This window comes from Arabidopsis thaliana, chromosome 2, assembly GCF_000001735.4.
Source record: "Arabidopsis thaliana chromosome 2, partial sequence".
NCBI lineage: Eukaryota > Viridiplantae > Streptophyta > Magnoliopsida > Brassicales > Brassicaceae > Arabidopsis > Arabidopsis thaliana.
In genome coordinates, this window is record NC_003071.7 from 14,370,958 (window position 1) to 14,392,550 (window position 21,593).

General features: G+C 35.8%; 6 protein-coding genes across 10 annotated transcripts; 1 reads left to right on the forward strand and 5 right to left on the reverse strand.

Annotated features, from left to right (window-relative positions):
- Window positions 1-117: 117 nt before the first annotated feature.
- Window positions 118-2,944, reverse strand: AT2G34020 (Calcium-binding EF-hand family protein). Of its 2 annotated transcripts, NM_128953.3 has the most exons (7): window positions 2,317-2,944; window positions 2,012-2,193; window positions 1,865-1,922; window positions 1,600-1,781; window positions 1,366-1,505; window positions 675-1,266; window positions 118-583 (listed from the first exon to the last, which is right to left on the reverse strand). In NM_128953.3, exons 1-7 carry the CDS (start codon window positions 2,744-2,746, stop codon window positions 335-337), a joined length of 1,833 nt encoding a protein of 610 aa, NP_180949.2. In that variant the 5' UTR covers window positions 2,747-2,944; the 3' UTR covers window positions 118-334. The 2 variants fall into 2 exon arrangements, with proteins under 2 accessions (NP_180949.2, NP_001323816.1); NM_001336481.1 differs by having other exon boundaries at window positions 675-1,505.
- Window positions 2,945-4,128: 1,184 nt separating this feature from the next.
- On the reverse strand, window positions 4,129-6,441 carry AT2G34030 (Calcium-binding EF-hand family protein; the record flags this gene model as incomplete). Its single annotated transcript, NM_128954.3, has 8 exons — window positions 6,014-6,441; window positions 5,795-5,943; window positions 5,666-5,708; window positions 5,406-5,587; window positions 5,186-5,325; window positions 4,857-5,103; window positions 4,461-4,757; window positions 4,129-4,377 (listed from the first exon to the last, which is right to left on the reverse strand). Exons 1-8 carry the CDS (start codon window positions 6,405-6,407, stop codon window positions 4,129-4,131), a joined length of 1,701 nt encoding a protein of 566 aa, NP_180950.2. The 5' UTR covers window positions 6,408-6,441.
- A 323-nt stretch (window positions 6,442-6,764) lies between these two features.
- On the reverse strand, window positions 6,765-11,716 carry AT2G34040 (Apoptosis inhibitory protein 5 (API5)). Of its 3 annotated transcripts, NM_128955.5 has the most exons (17): window positions 11,442-11,716; window positions 11,200-11,300; window positions 10,899-11,060; window positions 10,705-10,804; window positions 10,555-10,620; window positions 10,367-10,458; window positions 9,801-9,875; window positions 9,553-9,702; window positions 8,953-9,018; window positions 8,793-8,858; window positions 8,382-8,492; window positions 8,136-8,225; window positions 7,942-8,048; window positions 7,653-7,767; window positions 7,499-7,564; window positions 7,290-7,390; window positions 6,765-7,204 (listed from the first exon to the last, which is right to left on the reverse strand). In NM_128955.5, exons 2-17 carry the CDS (start codon window positions 11,287-11,289, stop codon window positions 7,000-7,002), a joined length of 1,662 nt encoding a protein of 553 aa, NP_565777.1. In that variant the 5' UTR covers window positions 11,290-11,300; window positions 11,442-11,716; the 3' UTR covers window positions 6,765-6,999. The 3 variants fall into 3 exon arrangements, with proteins under 3 accessions (NP_565777.1, NP_001324420.1, NP_850224.1); NM_001336482.1 differs by having other exon boundaries at window positions 6,777-7,204; window positions 11,200-11,673; NM_179893.1 differs by lacking the exons at window positions 6,765-7,204; window positions 7,290-7,390; window positions 7,499-7,564 and having other exon boundaries at window positions 7,589-7,767; window positions 11,442-11,512.
- Window positions 11,717-11,725: 9 nt separating this feature from the next.
- AT2G34050 (ATP synthase F1 complex assembly factor) lies at window positions 11,726-13,493 on the reverse strand. Its single transcript, NM_128956.4, has 4 exons — window positions 12,939-13,493; window positions 12,773-12,852; window positions 12,628-12,686; window positions 11,726-12,190 (listed from the first exon to the last, which is right to left on the reverse strand). The coding sequence occupies exons 1-4, from the start codon at window positions 13,239-13,241 to the stop codon at window positions 11,886-11,888; spliced, it is 747 nt and encodes a 248-aa protein (NP_565778.1). The 5' UTR covers window positions 13,242-13,493; the 3' UTR covers window positions 11,726-11,885.
- Window positions 13,494-13,839: 346 nt separating this feature from the next.
- Window positions 13,840-15,768, forward strand: AT2G34060 (Peroxidase superfamily protein). The gene is made up of 3 exons (NM_128957.4): window positions 13,840-14,217; window positions 14,611-14,811; window positions 14,995-15,768. The coding sequence occupies exons 1-3, from the start codon at window positions 13,957-13,959 to the stop codon at window positions 15,571-15,573; spliced, it is 1,041 nt and encodes a 346-aa protein (NP_180953.1). The 5' UTR covers window positions 13,840-13,956; the 3' UTR covers window positions 15,574-15,768.
- Window positions 15,769-16,236: 468 nt separating this feature from the next.
- TBL37 (TRICHOME BIREFRINGENCE-LIKE 37) lies at window positions 16,237-19,382 on the reverse strand. Of its 2 annotated transcripts, NM_128958.3 has the most exons (5): window positions 18,848-19,360; window positions 18,591-18,762; window positions 17,325-17,506; window positions 17,057-17,215; window positions 16,237-16,962 (listed from the first exon to the last, which is right to left on the reverse strand). In NM_128958.3, the coding sequence occupies exons 1-5, from the start codon at window positions 19,201-19,203 to the stop codon at window positions 16,674-16,676; spliced, it is 1,158 nt and encodes a 385-aa protein (NP_565779.1). In that variant the 5' UTR covers window positions 19,204-19,360; the 3' UTR covers window positions 16,237-16,673. The 2 variants fall into 2 exon arrangements, with proteins under 2 accessions (NP_565779.1, NP_001324517.1); NM_001336483.1 differs by having other exon boundaries at window positions 16,282-16,962; window positions 18,591-19,382.
- Window positions 19,383-21,593: the final 2,211 nt, after the last annotated feature.

Consider the following 21,593-nt stretch of genomic DNA (forward strand, 5'->3'; position numbering starts at 1 on the left):
CTTTCACTTGAGTTTCTAATGAAAACTACTATTTTTGCTAAGAATAGTATGTAGAGTGATAAGTTCTGTTGATTTGCAATACAAAAACAGAACAAAATGCTGCCAACAAAAAGAAAAGAAAAAAAATGAAGGAAATTGTTTCTAAGGAACTTGGTTTAGCTATCTGTGCAAGTGAATATGAACTTCTGATTTGAGATCAAACCTCAGAAGATCAGCAAAAACGTAAGAACCAGACAGAGTTTAATCAAAAGAACATGGTCTTAATGAAAATGGAAAAGTACACTTTGAAGTTGATATACTCTTTTAGTCTGATCAGAGCTAAAAGGTGAAAGCTTTAGCTCTGACCTCGAAGATGAAAATGGATATAGATAAGGACAAGAGAGAAGATATACATAGCAAAGGCCATTACACAGATCCAGAACGGATAAGTCGATCTCACATAAGCCGGTAAGCCAATTGCAATGCCAACTACCACAACAAGAAGAGATTCTATTGAGTATTCCCACTTCAATCCTCTCGAGTATACAATCGCCAATGTTATCGACATTCCCATCAGATTGTTCATCGTAACATCCCTGTAAATCTGCAGAAAAACCACAGCCAAAAGCTCTTAAAAGTTGAGTTTCTCATCAATAAAATGTGGTTAAAGAAAGTGTGGTAGAAAGTAAACTTACCTCAGAGAACTTTTCAGAAGCGATCCTTGCTTTGTCTTTCTTTCGACAGAAGTGTGCAGATAACGTGTTCTTCAAGTTTCTAACCAAAGGGATCACTGCAAATACTGAGTAGAAAGAAGGAACTCCAGCTGAAACTGATAAGAGTCCAATGTTTACCATAAATGGTTTAGCAAGAAAGACGACGATTAGCATCCCACCGATAACTTTAGTCACAGCTCTTAAGGTACTCATGGAGAGGAATTTAGCAACAAGAGTTTGCTTTGGCATTTCTAGCTTTAAAACTCCAGCTTCCTCGCCCTGCGATAGGCTCTTAACAGAATCGGATGGTGTTCTGTAAATGTATGTGTTGTTCTGTCTTGGAGATTCTTGGTTATCAAATTTGTAATGATTCAGTAGTTTCATTATCCCTTCTTCGAATTCGTTCTCGTCTAGTTCGCCATTTTTGTCTTTATCGAACTCCGCAAGTAAAGTGCTAGCAAACTCATTGATGTCACATTTCATCTTTCCAAAAACTCCAAACTCCACGGTTAAGTCTTTAAGCTCCGAGATTTGAATCTTCCCATCTTTGTTCCTATCGATTTTATCAAACAAACTAAAAAAAGAAGAAGTAAATTTGCAATGTAAGAAAGCAGAAAACAGAGGAAACAGAGCAAAATGAATAGTTCTTGATTTGGAAAAAACAGAACAGAACCTTTTCAAGCTTTCTTTACTTAGTTGTCCATCTCTAATAAGGGTTCGAGGCGAAAAACTCTGCAAATGCTTATGAACTTCTGACATAAGCTCAAACTTGGCATGATCTAAGCTCTTCTTTTGGTCTGCCGTATCAAAATACTGAGAGTTTCAACAAAAACAATGAGTAAGAAAACAAAGCAAAATAAATTGTGAGCATCATCGAGCTCAACTTCTTTTTTCAGAGAGCGCATACCGAGTAAACAAAGTAGATAAAGGTTGAAGAACAGGAGATTATGAGTGTGATCAACATAATGATATCACTCCAAGATTGTACATCCAATAAATCAGGCAATGTCACTAAGAGAAATGGAACTAGAGTCAAGAGCATAATCCCTGCAGCTTTTTTGTTCTTAGGATCCGCATCTACGCTTGCTTCTGCAGAGAGCGAGAAACCGCTAAATCGATGAGTCTTCACACAAAAAGAGAAGAGAAGGAATCTGCAAGTATTCTTAACGTACCAACAACACTTTTTAGTATCTTCATCCTGTAAAATCCTCTTCTTGGATTCTTTGTGTCCTGTATATTAACAGATTATATTCATTGAAATTAGAACTTGTTACTAATCTCTTATACTAAGAGATAGGAACAAAATAATCATTTCTTACAGAGGATGTTCTTTTGATAGATCCTCTTCGGATTGATGGATCTGAATTAGGACTAGTCAAACCAAAGATAACACAAGCTCCCCATTGCATTGTCAGAGCAAAGATTGTGTGTCCAATAGTAACTCCAACGTTGTTTCCAACAATCATTAAAGCACCCTCGTGGGTCGCTGCTAGTCCAGGCGCTAAGATCAACAAAAAAAATATCAAAAAGTACTTTTTTGTCAAACTCAAAACCAATTGGTAATGAATGAAGTAATCCGTAATATACTTAAAAAGTTTGATATCTTAGTGGGAAGGATCCTTACATATCATAAGGGCAATTCTTGGGAACATGGTAAGGAGAGGGAAGACGATACCACCATAAAACCCGACCTCGAAGATTACAAAGAGTTTGGATCTTCCTTGAGACAAGAAATAGTCACCAATGATCAAGAGACAGCCAAAGGAAAAAACTTGGAAGACATAACCTCCAATATTGTCTGCACATGGAAGGAACCCGTAGACATGGATGCAAGCTGCTTTGGAAACGTTCTTTGGAGGGTCGAGAGTGAGATACTTGTAATCCGAGGCGCCATGGACACCATCAGAGATCAAGCTCGAGTTATCTAGAGGGACAGGACTTAGTACACGAGAACTCACACCAGAGATGAACAGAGTTAAAGAGAGAAAGAAGAAGAAGAGAGTTGATGGGAAATGTGAATGGTTGGGTCTCCTCTTAAACGAGAATGTTTGCATGTGAGCTGCTTTATTGTGAAAACCAACGATGACTAAAAACTTAGTGGAAGTTTTCTACTGAGGGTTTTGTTAAGTGATTGAGGTTGAAGAGGAGAGAAGAGAAGAGAAGAGAAGAGAAGAGAAGAGAAGAGCGAGATTGCTTTTAGATATTGCAACTATTCTTACTAAAGTTTCCCTGCTCATATAACTGAGATCTACAAGCACCATGTTAATATTTTAATACTTACCCCAATTAGGTACTTATATAAATTATTGTTTTCAGAACAAATTCATATCATGTTTTTTGTAGAGTCAAATTAACAATACATTTTTTATTTTATTTGTTCATTGTAATTTACAAACTAGCATGGAAATACATGCCACTCTGCCAAAGAAAGATGATGGACTGTTGGCCGAAATGGGCAAATAAAATCATATTTTATATTTAAGAATGAAAGTATATATCACTTGAAAATCAATAAAATGATATCTAGTGTTTTATGTTAGTGTGACCATTGTGTCACTATTTGAATTCGAATTTGCATATATTTAGCTGCAAATTTACATTTTGGTTCAACTTTTGATTCTTTTCCATGCACCAATGGCCAAGATCACATGAGTTAAGTATTTTTAAATCATCAGATTTTACTAACACCTTTTAAAAGCTATAACATCCAAGCAGCTTTGTTTTCATAATTCTTTATTTCTTCTGGTCTATCGACCTTTTTTTTTTATCACAAACTTATCAAAACATCTGATTTGCTAATTTTTCCAACATTGCGTTAAATCAATATTGTGGAATTTCGAGAGTATTTGGGGATTATTAGGTATGTTACCTCCTCTACTGTGTGGTTGGGGGGTTACTTTAATATAAATAAGTTTTACGTGGAGCATGAACAGTTGTTATACACGAGGATAGCTGGAGTATTTTACAATTTGTATCGGAAAACACAATGTGACTTTTTTTTATTCATCGAAACTATGAAAATCGGAGCTGAACTATTTTGACCCCATCGGACCTAAATTTAAATACTATTGTGCACTTCCTTCAAGTTCTAATATTTTTGGACTTATCTAAGCTTAGAGTGCAAGTTGCATTAACTTACATTCAAAAAAATAAATCGTACAAACGATATGCTGCAGGATCACATCAAAGAAAAAAAAAAGATACTGCTGCCGGATCAACTTACATTGTGGGTACATATATAATATATAAATGTTTGCAGGGGATGGTCAGTGATATGGGCCAATACGATTGAATTTTCCGAGTGAAATATGCGAAAACCACGTGTTCTTAAAACAATGAATATAAATACTTTCCAAAACGAACGAATAACATATGATAAGTTTCTATATAACAATGATATAATTTCACTCCAAGTCTCACCTAAAGGTGTGTAACCTTAGTTCTTGTCTAGAAAATTTAAACGGATATAGATAAGGAGAAGAGAAAAGAAGTACATAGCAAAGGCCAAGACACACATCCAGAACGGGTAAGTCGATCTTATATAGATTGGTAAGCCGATTATGAGGCCAACGATCACCATAATAAGAGTTTCTACCGAGTATTTCCAAGTCAAGCCCCTTGTATACACAATTGCCAATATTACCGACATTCCCAAGAGATTGTTCATTGTAATATCTTTGTAGATCTGTGGAAACCAATGAAAATGCCCATAAACTTTGAGTTCTTAACGTGTTAGTCAAGTTAATGAATTGTGATTGTTAAACTGACCTCGGAGAAAGTATTGGACGAGACTCTTTTCTTGTCTTTGCCACGACAGAAGCGTGTAGATAGAGTGTTCTTTAAGTTTCTAGCGAAAGGGATCATCGCGAACACGATGTAGAAAGAAGGAATTCCAGCTGAGATGGATAAGAGCTGGATGTTCAGCATAAATGGTTTTGCAAGAAAGAGTACAATTAGGATCCCTACGATGACTTCAGTCGTAGCTATTAATGTTTCCATAGATAGCAACTTAGTAACAAGTGTTTTCTTCGGTTTAATTTCCAGCTTAAGAACTCCATTTTCCTCCTGCAACACATTACCATATTTCAAAACCAAAGCCTGTTTTTAAACTAGCTAGAGAAATATCCAAAAATGGCATTTCTCTTGAAATGTGCATAGACTTACAGTCTGATTCTCTCTTTGATCCTCAACGTTGAATTTGTATTGTTTGAGAAGTCTCGCAATCCCTTCCTCGAATTCATTCTCTTCTAATTCGCCGTCGTTGTCTCCATCAAAATCCTCAAGAAAAGCTTTAGCAAGCTCATTGATGTCATATCTCATTCTCCCAAAGTTGGAAAGCTCTATGGTTAAGTCTTTTAGTTCAGATATTTGTATCTTCCCATCTTTGTTCTTATCAGTTTTCTTGAACAAACTATCGATTTAAGCAATGATTTACGACGTAAGAAGGCTGAAATGAAACTATTATTGCTTCAAAAATATAGAGAGAATAAAACCTTTTCAAGCTCTCTTTGCTTAGTTCTCCATCTTTTATAAGGTGTTTCGGTGAAAACCTCTTTAAGTGCTTATGAACTTCTGACATGAGCTCAAACCTCGCGTGATCTAAGCTCTTCTCTTGGTTAGCCGTATCAAGATACTGCAGAGTTCCACAAATTGTCATTTAGATAACAAAGCGAAACCAAAAGGGTTTACTTGGGTTTTCTAGAGGGATTATACCGAGTAAACAAAGTAGACAACGGTTGAAGAAGAAGAAATTATGAGTGTGATCAACACAATGATGTGACTCCAAGAATGTGAATCAAATATAGCCGAAAATGTCACCATGAGAAAGGGAGATAGACTCAACAGCATAATCCCTGCAGCTTTCTTATTCTTAGGATCCGCTTCTACTCTTGCTTCTGCATATATTAACATAAACCACAAAATCTTCATACAGAAAAATGCTCAAAGATAAGAAAAAGGGAACCTAAGCTTACCAACAAAGCCTTTCAATATCTTTAGTTTTTCGATCAATCCATCCTGTATGATTTTTCGATGAACATTCAGCAACCAATCCTTAATTTACTAATAGATTAAGGAAATCCTACAGAGGTTGTTCTTCTTACTGCTTGGTCAGAACGTGGACCAGTGATGCTAAACACAACACAAGCTCCCCATTGAATTGTGAGAGAAAACACAGTGTGTCCCACAGTAAGTCCAACGTTATCATCTATAAAGGAGCTAGCAACATCCCTACTCAATGATAGTCCGGTCGCTGAGATCAAAGAATATACGTTTTCAGATATTTTCTTAGAGGGAACCAAAGAGAAAGAAAGGATCCTTACAGAGCATAAGAGCGATTCTTGGGAACATTGTAAGAAGAGGGAAGATGATACCACCATAGAACCCGACCTCGAATATTACAAAGAGTTTAGATCTTCCTTCGGACAAGAAATAGTCACCGATAATCAAGAGACTCCCAAAGGAAAAAACTTGGAAGATATAACCTTCAACATTGTCTGCACATGGAAGAAACCCGTAGACATGAACACACGCGGTCCTTGACAAGCTCTTTGGAGGATCGAGGGTGAGAAACTCGTGATTCAAGGCGTCATGGATCCCATCAGATATCAAGATCGAGTTATTCAGAGGGACATGACTGATCAGGACACGAGAGCTCACACCAGAGATAATCAGAGCTATAGAGAGAAGGGAGAAGAAGAGAGTAACACCTGCCATGGAAGTAAGATCGAAGATCTAATAGGGATTTGATCGGATAATTTTCCTCTGTATACAATCGCACAAGATCTTAAATATACAGTAAACATAGAGGCTTTAAGGTTAATTGTAGTACGATGAAGACTGATAGGATTATGTTTTGATAAAGCGTATGAACAAATTATTAAGATGATGAATGGTACGTTTTTAAAAACATATCCCCTTGTAATCTTTATACGTAACTAAGAGCTTTGACCATTCATTTGGACAAGACAGTGTGTTTGTGATTAAGAGACACCCTAATGGAGAGTCATTGCTAACTCTAAAGCGTGCCATGGAAGTAATCTTGGGATGAAGGAGACATGCAATGGACCTCTCATGTTATGTAGCTATAGACTAGAAAGATTGTATAACTAAGGTCATAAATGCTCGAAATATCTTTTTTTCTAATGCTCGAAATATCTTTAGTGAACAGAGAAAAACACAGATGATCTATTCTGATATGAGAAGAGAAGTCTCCAAACTCTACTAAGTACCAAAATCAAAACTTGTACTGACAGACAGACACAGAAACAGAAACACAGTCATGGAATCCTCTACTGGAAACTTGTTATTACCAGTGACCTCTTCCTTGTCCTCTTCCTCGACCACCTCCACGTCTTCCCCAACCTCGGTTTCCGCCTCTACCAGCTCCATAGGATGATATCCCCTCAAAGGCCTTGTTCACAAGCTGGTTTTGCATAGTACCCGACCCACGTCCCTTCTTTGCTGCAACATTGTTACCACTTCCATTGTTGCTATTAGCAGGCCGCTTTCCTCTGTATATTATTGCAAAGGTACAACAAATTACAAATAGATATAAGACAACAGAAAGATTGTGGATTGAGTAAACTTTGCACAAACCCAATTGTTGTTGTTGTTGAGGCTAACGGCTTTGTGGCTTCTTTCCAAGACAGGTTGAGATTAGTGTCTCCGATAAAAGGTGGCACTTTTGCATGCAATGGCTGTTTCATATCAAAATTAACTCCAAGTTTAGTTTATATCATCATAACTATATGCTTCGACCAAAGAAAGGACAAAAAGGGGGAAAAACAAGATGTTGGAATGTTCACCTTTGTCATCGCCAATATGTTATTACAGGTCCTAAGTCCAGTTGTAGTATTCTGCCTCTTTGTTTTCTGAAATAAAAAATTCACATAGGAGCATTAGTACTGAAAGCAAATAGCACTAGGAAAAATAGAAAATAGCACAGGTTAATGTACTTACAATACTCGCTTTCTCTTCATCTGTCTTAGCAGCCGACATGGCTTTGTTGTGCTCAGTCATTCCCTGAGTTAATTTCTTCATCGTTGCCTTAGTTAGATCCTCAACAATGGTTAATCTGCACCAATGGTTGGCGAATCACAAAACAAAAACTTTAAGATATCATAAAACACATAACTAGAACCCTCCTACCTCTACTTAATCATTACCAAAAAATTTCTACTCTAAATGACGGTCTACTAAAGTTTCAACGTGCAAAAACTCGGATGTCATGTGAAAGAATTAATAATACCTCTCAGTAAAGTCTTTGTTCAACTCTGAGAAGTCCTCCCCCAATCTGTCTGATGGCTGGCCGGTCACAATCTTGTACCCACACAAGCTGTTTGTAGCATTTGGAACCTATATATATAACATAATCAGATAAGTAAAACAAGGAAGAAAAAAAAGAGAACGGGATAAATCACAAAATAAGAAGTCGTTGGCAACCTTGTGGGCAAGGTGATGAAACGCATACAACAAACACTCGACGTATGTGAAGTTCATTTCCTCTCCAGTCTTTCTAGCAGGCATGTATATCTAAAAACAAAGAATGTAACAATCTTCATAAGACCACATGTAAAGCTTTTGCATTCATAAGTGTAAGGATGCAGTAGGATATCCACAATATAAGCAAGGATGTCCACAAACTATTTCTCAAAGGACTCATGACATGCTGGCACTTAAAGGAGGTACCTTTAAAAGCTCAACGATTGAAGGAAGCAGCTGCCTTGCTTCCTGAGCAGTTGTGTATGGAGAAATATCAGCAAGTGCTTTGAGCAAATCAAGTTTCCTCTCTTCTGGGAGCTAGTTAAGAAAAAAAATTGGAATTAATATGGTGGCCAAGAAAGCTCCCTTTTTGTAGAGATACGGATATTTACATGCAAGAAGGCAAAAGAGAAACAAGCAAATATACCTACAAATATGGATTAAATAAACGTTGCAATAAATTAGAATTTTACTTCATACCATTAGTGACATAAGCTATTCTTAATTATGTCTAAGAGAGTAGATAACAGATGCCTAAAAGAGCACACAAGGAATCAGGGATCATGTGCTGATACGAAACACAAGTGTGAAATAACAAAGCAATGAAATTCACGATACCTTGTCAAAAACAGGTATGATATGTTTGTTCAAATAGATAAGAAACCTGCTGCTTGGAGCACCTCTCTGTTCAGAGGAACGGAAAGTTAGTAAGACAACCAGTCAAGTTTATAAAATGGACTCTATCCAGCTACTAGCAGCACTTATTCTGAGTTCATACCGCAAAAAAGGGAAGAGCCAGTTGCAGGCATGATATCAACCTGTCAATATGGTCCGTATCTGAAAACTGGGAAAAACAATATTTATTATCAGGAGTAATACCACACAGTACATGGATAATCTCATATAAATTTGGCTGTCCAACCTGATACTTCAAACTATTATACTCACCATATGGGATACAGAAAAATCTAAGATTGAGTGTTTACATGGTAATCAGAGCAGACACTATCAAGTTTGTATAACTCATTATGGTAATACTATCATTTTAACAATTTTATGCATTTCCTTGCATTCAAACCAAGGACCACAGAATATACTGGAGTTGAAGGGAAATTAACATCACTCAAGAGAAACAATGCAGACTGTGGTACATATATTAAAGCTTTTTGTCAACAGGATGGAGTTTGTACAAGGATGAACATACACTGCTGCCACAGAACATGTCAAACAGAATAGTGATATGCAACTAAAGAGAACATCGATACACAGCAGGAAAATAGTAGTATCATTTCAAGCAATCAAGAAATTTAGGTTCATCTTCGGGATGATGCAACACAACCAACAAACACCAAATTGCATGATCATACAGCTAACTTACTTCAAATTGTGCATTTAAATCCGCCTGTCCTTCAATAATTTCCACAAGTTCTTGCATTCTTTCTGGAGGAGCTTTGCCTCCAAATATACTCAAACTTGTCAGGAAATCCATAAACATTTTAAACTCTCCTCCAGTTACATCTTCTAGGCTCTGCGAAAATCCAAATAAGTCAGAATAATTGGCAACAAAATAAGAAGGTAAATGGAAGAAACAAAAGGAACTGCACACACACAAGATAGTGGTCTTACCTGTTTGATCAAATCTGTTATATGTCTTTCCATCTCCTCTTGAGGCTTTAAGAGTTCCCCTTTAAGAGGAATCACCTACATATAAATTAAGAAAGAAAACATACAATGAATATAGGCTCAATGAATTACAAACCTCTCAAATGATTGTCAATTCTAATAATATCAAGCCCATCAAAGCTACTTGAACCCTATAACTTATTATCTTTGATTTGGTAATATATATCCATACCATTATCACATTTTCATATCACTTCCTCGGTTATTGTTAAATGTTAAGGAAACTTCTTTCAAATCATAAACAATATCAAGAAGGAGGAGACTTGACTAAACATGCACTTAATATCAGCCACTTTAGTTGATTGAATAGAGTTTGTACATCTTGAAATTGAACTAATATATAGTAATACACAATGCAAGACTACTTCACTGGTCTAAATCTACAAGAGAAAAAACCCTAATAGGTCTAACTTGGTGGAAAAAATGAGATATGAATATCAAAAGATTAAGTCATGCAACGCTGTTCTGGGAACCTTGCAAATAGCAGAAAGAAATAGATAAACTCTGACCTTATCTCTGATGAAATTCAAGACCTTTTCACGAATTTGATCATCAGTAGTTGGAGTAACCCCAGCATGGGTAAATAAGGCAGTCGATGATGCTGTAACAAAAGAGGGTGATAGTTAGCAAAACACTAGGGAATCGCAGAGTCAATAGCGATATCATATTGAAAATCTAAGATAATTTAGCAGACTACCTTTTGGATCTTGTCGTAACAATGACATCAGAGCCTTATGCACAGCATCACGCTCCACAGGTTCCTCTTCAAATCATGATACATCCAAATCAGATACGAAGACACAAACAGGTCTACAAAATATATAATCACACAAATATCAAGAGTTACCTGTATTCAAGAGTTGAACAAGAACATCAACAATCTTAGATAAAATATCTGGCGTATCCTTACAAAACAGCGGGAGCCCACGGATGGCTTGAACACGTACCTACACGCAAAAAGAAACACATGTTTAACTCAAACCAAACGTTTTTAGTATAATCCAGTAAGAAGCTAGCTTTGAACTGGTTCAAGGTACATACCCCAAGATCTCCATCATCGATACAGTCCATATGCGCATCGAAAGCCTCAGTAGAGAGACTAGGGAAGAACTTGAAGTAGCGAGGAATTAGCTGCGACGCAAGCTGCTTTGCCTTCATACTAGTCTTGGACATCTTAATGATCCCCTCATAATCCTCAACATTCTACAAACGAGAAAGCAAATCAGGTAAAGTGATCCAAAACTAAACCAGCCTAATTCGAATCCAAAGCAAAACCCATTTACAACACAGGGAGTGCTCGATTTTATTTCAATTAAAACCCTAGTTGAAAATTGAGATGAACCTGAGACTTGTCCTTGGAGGCATTGAGACGCTCACTGAACTCATAGAGCTTCTCGATTTGCTGGACTTCTTCGGACTGGTTCTCTGACATTACGAAGGAAGCTGAAGAAGAGCGAGAAAAAATCGAAGCAGATGAGTAATATATTCAGATAGTTCAATAGAGGAAAAGAGAAGCTATATACACATGTAATCACATCTCTGTAACACAGGAAAAAGGCGGGAGAAAGAAGATAAAGAGCGTACATGGTGTTCTTTTGGAAGAAGAAGACTGTAGAAAGATTGAGAAGTGTTTTTCTTTTCTCACGACCTTCCTTAGCTTGAAGAAGAAGACCGTGAGCTTAATCTATTGTCCTTGACAAAAATCTTATAAAACGACGCCGGTTCATGTATATGAAACTTTAGAAATGCCACTGAACTTGACGTTTCTTCAAAATTTCACCCCCGATGTTTGTTTTTGGAGGAAAATACCTGTTCGAATTCTTCACCTTGACATCAGTTATCGATTTGGAAAGGAAATTAATGACTACTTTACTCAAAATTGTTTATTTATAAAAGCAAAACACAGTAAGTATCCAACCAAACCTAGTTTGGTCATGAAATAGTCTTATTACCATACAAAAAAAATTCTAATACAAGGTGTTGTTGTCTCAAGAACTCAAAAGCCAGAAAAGTTTTTTCTCCTGATAATCACAGAAGAGGCATATCCAGAGCTTGTAACACATCCTTGAACTCAAAGTCATGAGTATGTTTATTGAACCGCTCAAGCAGCTTGTAGCGAGAGTCGTTCAAATAAAACGATTGAGCTGTCTCCATGATCCATTTAGCCTCCTCGTCAGTGAGTTTGCTTGTGAACACAACATCGCCTCGGATAAAGACCAAGTCTTTTGTCTCTGAAAGCTCAGTGTAGAAGGTTGTAGTCAGGTAAGGAGCCGCTTGAGTTCCTCTTGCTTTGTAGTCTTCGAGACCAGTAAAAATCATGTGAGGCGCTTCAACTGCCACAATAAAACTGACCATTTATATAAGATCATAATGAACTCTTCAGCCGAGTTACATAACTGTTGTAATGAAGCTCAACATGAATTAAATGGTACATCTAGCCTCACATATCAACACACCAGGTAAATGAACTGTTCTTGAGATTAGTAGTTTGTTAATTTCTTTCCTGACTAAGTTAAACATTTCCACTGCTAATCTCACTAAGTTAACTGAACTTTCAGATAAACTATTCTTGCGATCAGTAGTTCGCTAATTTTTGTTCTGACAAAATAAGTGCAAGTAAAAGAAGATCCATTGCTAATGAATCTCACTAATTTAACTGAACTTAAAAGCTACCACAAATCTGGAGCAAGCATTGTTATGTAACCATTTCATATAAATTTCTCACAAGGAAATGAAAGATGTATATATAATGGAGGATTAAAGTTAGAACCTTGAGCAAACATTGTTATGTAACCATTTCCTCTCCACAATGGAATGACAAAGTATCGGCTGCAATTTGCAACATCAATTAGAAAAAGAAAAAAAAGATCAAAGGATTATAATCAAACAAGAACAAGGCTTAATGATGTTATTACCACTCGGAGGCTCGTTGCTCCAACAATCGATAAAGCTGAGCTTTCATCGTTAACCCAATATGACCTCGTCCCAAATGATACTGACAAATTGAAAATGTAGTAAGATCCAACGAAATGCAATTGAAAGACAGAAAATTTCACATAAAAAGAGAAATTTTGAGATTACATCGTCCCAGATCGAAGTGAGTTCTTCAGGGGATTTAGTCTTGGCTCTGGCCAAATCCATGATTGAATCCAAAGGTTTTTGCTGCAATGGTGTAAAACCAGATGCGAATCTCGAATTTCTGACTGAACCAAGCGAAGCCCATTTTATGTGGTTTCCAGGTAAAGAAGCTTCTGAGAGCTTACTTGATGCATCTCGTTGCCAAGAAGATGAACGCGCAGTGAAAATTTGTCTAGACGAAGAATAAGAAGATGAAGAGAGCTTATCTTTAGCAAGACTCGAAATTGAACCGACGATTCTTCTCATTTTTATGGTATGAATACGGTGAAATTCAAAGAAACTATGAAGATATGCACAGTTCTCTGGAAATCTCAGATTTAGAACCCTAACCGGAAACGAAGCCGGCTCGAGATTTCGTGGGTAACTTGGTTCGACGGTCCAAACCGGATTTTAGTAATTTCGCTTTTTCTGAACCAATAATAATGGGCTGGTCCAGAGTCTAAAATTTCCGGATTACTCGACCTGACTTCTAAACTAAACCAATGTTCAATGGACTTCACCTAGTACTGTTTAGTATTTACATATATATATTTTTGTTCTACCACAGTTATGTTTAACATGGCAAATTACATGAACACATTATTATTGATCCTTTTAGAAAATGTGTAATAGTCACAGGAACACATTATTACGCATTCTACTCGAAAGATTCTATAAAGATTTTTTTTTTATTGTCGGCAGTAGATCTATAAAGTTAATATAAGCCATGATTGCTTCCACATTTTAGACTAAAATACACAGAAAAAAATGAGATCTTAACCCATGTTTCACAAATTTCCTGTCACTCTTTGTTTTTTGTCTCACAAAAGTATTTTGTGTTATAACAAAATCAACTTGTTTGTCACTGATATGAGATTTGACTTAGGTTGTTTTGTTGTCATTATTTTGAACCGTACAAAAAACTGTAAACTATTTATAAGTTGGTCCAGACTCACAGTATCTCACAAGTCACAACCCCACCATGCATGTCATATCTCTTTCGTTATCCTCAATATTCTTTTTCCTCTTCCTCACATCAACCATTTTGATTTCTCCGGTACAACCCACAACCTCTAAGCCTCCGGCACCACGGCCCCACAGAGAGCTCTCCGCCGATTACTACTCCAAGAAATGTCCTCAGCTTGAAACTCTCGTCGGTTCCGTCACTTCTCAGCGGTTCAAAGAAGTCCCCATCTCAGCTCCAGCCACCATTCGCCTCTTCTTTCACGACTGCTTCGTTGAGGTCAAAATTTTACCAAAATTGGAAATTTGTATTATCTTTCTCAGGCATGCCAGCGCACTATAGCATAATTAACCATGTACCATAACACACGCATTTTAGCATTAGTAACTAGCATGGTCAAATATAATGTACAATCTCATTATGTCGCAATAATTATTGCAAAAGTCATAACACCAATATGGAAATAGTTCACCGGTTTGGTTTCCAACGTAGCGCATTTTAGCAAACAAAAGTCAAGATTCAGCGCATTTTAGTGAAAAACTCAACAGTATTTTGGTCTGCATTATTGCTTGTTTAACAAATAACAGTGCACATCTCATGCGTAAAAACTAATAAATTATGGACTACGGTGATTGATAACCAATAATATTAGTTGAAATTGGAATTTTGAAGGGTTGTGATGGGTCGATATTGATAGAAACAAAGAAAGGAAGCAAGAAATTAGCAGAGAGAGAAGCATATGAGAATAAGGAATTGAGAGAGGAAGGATTTGATAGTATCATCAAGGCGAAGGCCTTGGTTGAGTCTCATTGCCCTTCTCTCGTCTCTTGCTCTGATATTCTCGCTATTGCCGCTCGAGATTTCATTCATCTGGTAATTCGAACTTCAATTCTACATTCCTACTTCCGAATAAGTTTCCATTCATATGATTTGATTATTGATGTGTCCACTGTCCAAACCGGTCTTGGACCAAACCGTATTGTCCACTCCAATGGTTGATGACTTGATGGTATATCTACGTGTCATTGAATAATGTTTTGTTATGATTCCAAATAGGCAGGTGGGCCTTACTATCAAGTGAAAAAAGGAAGGTGGGACGGAAAAAGATCAACGGCAAAGAACGTCCCTCCAAACATACCTCGATCAAACTCCACCGTTGATCAACTCATCAAGCTCTTCGCGTCCAAAGGACTAACCGTAGAGGAACTCGTCGTCCTTTCTGGTTCCCACACCATCGGCTTCGCCCATTGTAAAAATTTCCTTGGTCGTCTCTACGACTACAAAGGCACAAAACGACCCGACCCGAGTCTTGACCAAAGATTACTAAAAGAGCTCCGGATGTCTTGTCCTTTTTCCGGCGGAAGCTCTGGAGTCGTCCTTCCGCTCGACGCTACAACTCCGTTTGTGTTTGATAATGGATATTTCACAGGTCTAGGAACCAACATGGGCCTTCTCGGGTCGGACCAAGCTTTGTTCCTTGACCCGAGGACGAAGCCCATTGCACTTGAGATGGCAAGAGATAAGCAGAAGTTTCTCAAGGCGTTTGGAGACGCTATGGATAAAATGGGTTCCATTGGTGTAAAGAGAGGGAAGAGACATGGGGAAATACGTACGGATTGTCGAGTCTTTTTATAGATTTTCTTTATTGTCTTGTCTGATGGTTTTTGTCTTGATCTTGATGTGTTCTGTGTCATGTGTCCTTTAATTTATTAGCATTTTCGTGATTGTTTTGTTGATAGTATAAGGTATTTTTTTAAAGCAACACTAACTTATCGAGAATTAAGACTATCTTTATCAATGGACTCTTACATGTAGTTCTAAACAATTTTGATATATAACATAATGTTTAAATATTAGAAAGGCTCTTACAAAAGAAGAGAATAAGATCATCTTTGTCAATGGACTCTTACATGTAGTTCTAAACAATTTTGATATATAACATAATGTTTAAATATTAGAAAGGCTCTTACAAAAGAAGAGAATAAGGAAAAAAACTCTTAGCTAAGAGCCATTTTTCATCTCTTAAGCACACTTTTTTATTTTTTTTATTTTTATTTTGTTTAATATAATATTTTGATAGTTCTTATGATATTGTTAACAACCTATTGATAATGATGCTCTAAGGAAGAAAACTCTTAGCTAAGAGCCATTTTTCATCTCTTAAGCACACTTTTTTATTTTTTTATTCTTATTTTGTTTAATATAATATTTTGATAATTCTTATGATATTGTTAACAACCTATTGATAATGATGCTCTAAGGTATTTGTCAAAAAGATTATTATATATATGTTATTGGTGACAATATTACAACTTTAAAGTGTTTTACATGAGAAGGCTCACAACTACTTAAAAGTCGAATTTTATCTTAAGCCAGGATTCGAGTTTATATATGGGAATTTCAAATGCTGCTACCTAGTTGATCTAATCCATTTCAATAGAATAAACAAATTCTTATATGTCTACTTACTTTCAAATCAAATTAAGAAGCCATGATGTGTATAATGTGGTTACTCTTAGATCATTTTTTTGGTAATCACAATCGAAGTCGATTAGATTATGATTTGTAACCACCCAAGAGTAAAGAATATAAAACACTTTACAACTTTATCGTCATATACTCTTTCTAATCTTCAAATTCTCTCCAAGTAAAATGTCAGTCGTTTCTTCTTCTTTTTTTCCCCTTTGGACTGCCAAGAATGTAATATACATGCAAGTGTGTATTGAGTCAAGCTTTCACATCGAAAGAGCTGCATAGAGAAGCTGGTTCCAAGTATCCGGCAAGCCAGGAAGGCACCAGTGACTGCAATCCGTTCCGCCATCGCCTCCATATGTAGATGGATGAGCATCTTTTCTCAGTTGAGATAGAGTTGTGATGTCGAGTAAGTAAACGGGCGTTCTCATCGTGCTTAATACTCGAGACACAATGCTTGCTGCAGGAAGTGAACCACCTGGGTATGTTGATCCGGTCAACGGTTGCATCTGCCCGTTGCAAGTTTTCCTCGGCTCGTTCCATTCCCTTCCCCTATTGATCACCCAAAAAAGAAGACATGAAATTGTACCTATTAAAGCAGCAGTTTTCAACATTATATATGCATATATTAGTGTGATGAACTTACATGTAGTGAGTGGGAGAAATGCCTTGGAAGAAGACTCGGGTTTGCGAAACATTAACATTTTGATCAACCCATTGACCCCAAGTGGTGAGTCCTTTGTTGAAAGCATCAAGGCGGTCCATGTCTCTCATCAGTGAAGACCCATCTCTTATAAAATCCCACCTGAAAAAACAACAATTGAAATATAGAAGATGAGTTTTGTCAACTAAGCATGTCTTAATCCCAAAATATATGGTGATAGCTCTAAGTGTAATAATAATATGGTTCGGACCCTTGAGACTGTACTCCTGTGTGAGTCCACCAGTGCCAAGAATTGAAGACGAGGAGGTCCATATTTTTCCAAGCATCAGCTCCATCTTCAATGGCTCCAAGGTTAAGCACACGCCCGACACTTTCTTTGGAGATGTCCACTAGGTATGGTGTTCGGTATAGGAATAGTGTGACGTCATATTCCTGATAAATTAGGAATTTAAAAGATATAAATTGAGTGTTTTTCTTAATAAAACCCCAATTACAGAGGTAACTTTGTAAAGAACGTGAAAACCAATATAAAAACATTATAAAGTTTTGAAGGTAACATGTTCTATAGATTTTAAAAGAAAAATAAAATGAAGAAAACAAGTTGGTTGTCATTAGCTGTCAGGTCTCCTACATCCTTTTCCTGCTATGTTCTCTTCTTTTTGTTTCTTTCCATTGTCTTTGTTGTTTACATATTAATTGTGATAATTCATTTATTTATTTTTAAACAATGACACGAGATAAATGTCCAAAACACTAAGTCAAAGCTTGAAAACAAAGGCAAAATGATATACGGTGGAGGGAAAAAACGTATTGGAGGTCCACAAAAAAATGCAATATCGGCTGATAGATATTGACACATCAGTTTCATGGGTAAAATTCATTGTTTTTCCTCCATGGCCAATATTATTATACTATCTTTAAAATAAACTAATAAAATCACCAAATCTTCTTCACGTTAAAACCAAAAAAATAAAAAAAAAATGGCCAAACCTTTTTGCATCTTATTTAGTGTAAATTATTATTTAGACGTACGACGTATGATTTTTTTGTTTCTAAAAATATACTGTACCATTTTTTTGACCTCGATTAGTCATTTGTTCGAAATTTTAAGATGTTGTATCAATTTTTTTTCTTTCATTTTTTTAATAATTACAGGAAAAGAAGGCTTGAGCTACCAATCAAAAAGTAAATTAATAGTTAATAAGTGGTTGGGAAAAAAACGCATTTCGACAAAAACAAAAAAAAAGGGAAGGCCATCAGGCAGACAAAATCATAATACCTTGGATGTCAAGCATTTTCAGAAAACACTTTTTTTTTTTTTTGGGTTCACGATTCACAAAACAACTTTACATTGAAAATCAAAGGAAAATTCGACAAGGCTTCCTTTAAAAATAGCCCGTGACAAACTCGATTCCACAAAATGACAAGTCGTCCTCGTGATGATGAATTATTAGATTTTGTTTTTATCTAAAGACGCATGTTAAATTAAAATAAGGGATAAAAGAAAGAGACAGACCTGGAAAGTGAGAGAGGAGAGTGGGGTTCGCTTGAGAAAAGTGGTCTTAGTGTTTGGAACCGACGAATGTATCATACATGCCAACGATTCCCACATGTTTAGACTCAGTGAGTCACCCACGAACATCACTCGTTTCCCTCTCCATTTCTTCAAAAACGCTTCCCCATCAAACCTTCATTTACATTTTACACACATGACCACCATTATCATGCTCAATCTATGTATAATATGTTGATATTGATGTTGATGTTACATACCTTGGGACGGTGCATGAATCAGGCTGCCAAGAGTACTTAAGGAACTGTTTGTCTGGTCGGCCGAATTTGAGACAGTCGAACTCACCGTCGATGAAAGGGCACGTGGATGAATCGTAGAAAGGGTAAGAAGCATCGAAAACCCATCTCCCTTGAAACAAGTTACAACCACTCGTCTGCTTCCTCCCTTTCAACATCTCTTTTCCTCCTCCTCTTCCGGCGACGGCTGCTAACGCCGTTTTGTTGCGTTGGCTCACATGTGGTTTCTTGACGTAAGCCAAGGCTTGGTCGGCTCCGGACAAGATTGTGAGTATGAGAAGCGAAAGAAGAAGGAAAAGAGAGTTGAGTTTGAAACCCATCTTCCAAGAACGGTTTTTTTTTTCTTTTCTCTTAACTTGAATAGGCTTTGTGATGGATTCGAGTTTATATATACATAGGTAAAGTAGTGTGAAGAGCTTCTTGGCCTTATATGGGTTCAATTTTTGTTAAAAATATCATTCATTAGGAAATCCAAGAATATTTAGGCTGTCCATTTACGGTTCCTAAATAACAATTGTTTAGGACATGTAAATTAAATGTCCTAAATAGAAATAAAAAATAAATTAATCTTTATAGATAAATTTAATGTAAAAATTTCTAAAGTAAAATACTGTATGATGATCTTCTAAATCTGCATGATTTCTATACTTTTGGACAATCATCTTGACCATCTATTTTGGTAGATTTCTGGTTCTCGTAATACATTTCCGAAGTTGAAATTCTATTTTTTGATGCAATCGTGCCTTTTCACTTTCCACAAAATGGTTTTGACCAAAATGAAAGGATTTATTCCTTCACTCAAACATACCAAATTTCAGAGATTTTTTAACTAAAAATGGATCAAAAGTTCACAACTGCATCACTAAAATGCATCCGGTAACGAGGGAATTAGTGACAGAAAATTTATTGCTATAACAAACCGAACAATTTGTGATATATTGCACACCCTTGGTAACTTCGTTGTTATTTTTTGACAAAATTGTTGCTAAATAATCATAAATTAACGACAAAGTAACAATTAATTGTAGTCTCTAAGGCAAAGATTACAAAGAAATTGTTGATGTATTCTTAATAAATTTTATAAAAAGATGAAGAGAAACAAAAAGCGATATTCCTAGAAGGCGAAGAATGAAAATAAAACTGTTGAAGCAGTCGTTGTACTAGTTCATAGTACTACAAGAAGTAGTTCATTTGGTAAAACATTTGGAAATTGGAGTATTCTTTTTTTTGGCTTTTTAATTGGTTTTGATCAAATTCATTTTTTTTCCTGAAGTGTTTCGTAATGAATTTATGACTGATATTCTACATACTGTGTATAGAATTTTTTTGAGCGGGTATGTGTTCGAAACATTTTTCAACAGAATGACTAAGACATGACTGGTGTTGATCATGAACCAAATGAGTGTATAACGTACGAAAACTCAAGAAGATGTAAGAGTCAAATGTGATTTTGCTTGAAGAGTAAGGAATAAAAAAATTCCCACAAAGCACGTGTACTTGTGTCTCTTCTGTTTGTGATGGTTTTGTGAAATGAAAAATGGCAAATATTTATAAGTTGTAACCAATCAGAAAACAACATATAATATAACAAAAATAGTAATCTAGAAACAATTTAGAGAAAATATTCAAAAATGCATTATTTCTCATATTTAAAAGACTGGAAAAAAAAATGGCCCTTCTTGGGAATATGCAGCTTATTTGACATGTAACGTTTACAATCGAGCTGTTAACCACCTACCAAATGATAGAGATCATGATAAGAAGGAAAATAAGAACTTATTTTGATATATACTTTATATAGTGCTGATTATTGCCACAATTTGATGTCATATTAATTCTGGTAATAACTATTGCAAGCAAAAAAGTATCTCTCAAGTCATCCACATTATCATTTTAGGTGTGTTTTCGTGGGGCTCCCGTGGATGAATCAATGGTGTTAGTGGGACATTCTATTGCTATACTTGTCACGAGGGACATCTTAAATCATTTCCAATCAATTTTCACATGCTTCTACGCCATTTGTTCATTTAAATTATATATTTCAAATCAAGTGTGTATATAATTTTGAAGAACAAAAATATTTTTATAACATATGGACAGCACTATTGACAGGTAATTGATGCTATTTTAGACTTGTAGTCATCAATTGATTGTGTTTTGTTGATTAGTGTTTTTAGAATAGTGAGGGATATATTTAGGAATATTTTCACAGGAGTATTCACATGTAAGAAGGATGTTATTTCACAATTATTTTTATTTTTATTACATTATAAATAATTTGATTCTGATCTGACCGAAAATAAATATAATGATTATATCCTGCAATTGCAGTGGAACCAAAAAGTTGACAAAAAAAAAAAAAAGATTAGATCCTGCAACTTAACGACTTAAAGCAATCAAACACAAATGACCAAAATGTAATAAATTTTGATTTAAATAGTGAATTTTGACTTAGTCGAAAGAACATTATGATGGTCGTATGGTATATATATATACGAAACTAAATAGTTTGACGGATTTTACAATAATATATATTTTTTTTAGTAACTTTTCTGCATGTGAAAAACATGACAGTTTAATATATAATTATCATTTGCAAAAAAAAAGAAAATTGAAATTAAAATGTAAAGACAAAAACTATATAAAGCTTTATAAAAAAAAAGACTAAAAACTATTCATGAAATCCTTGTAAAATCACATACCGAGCTTT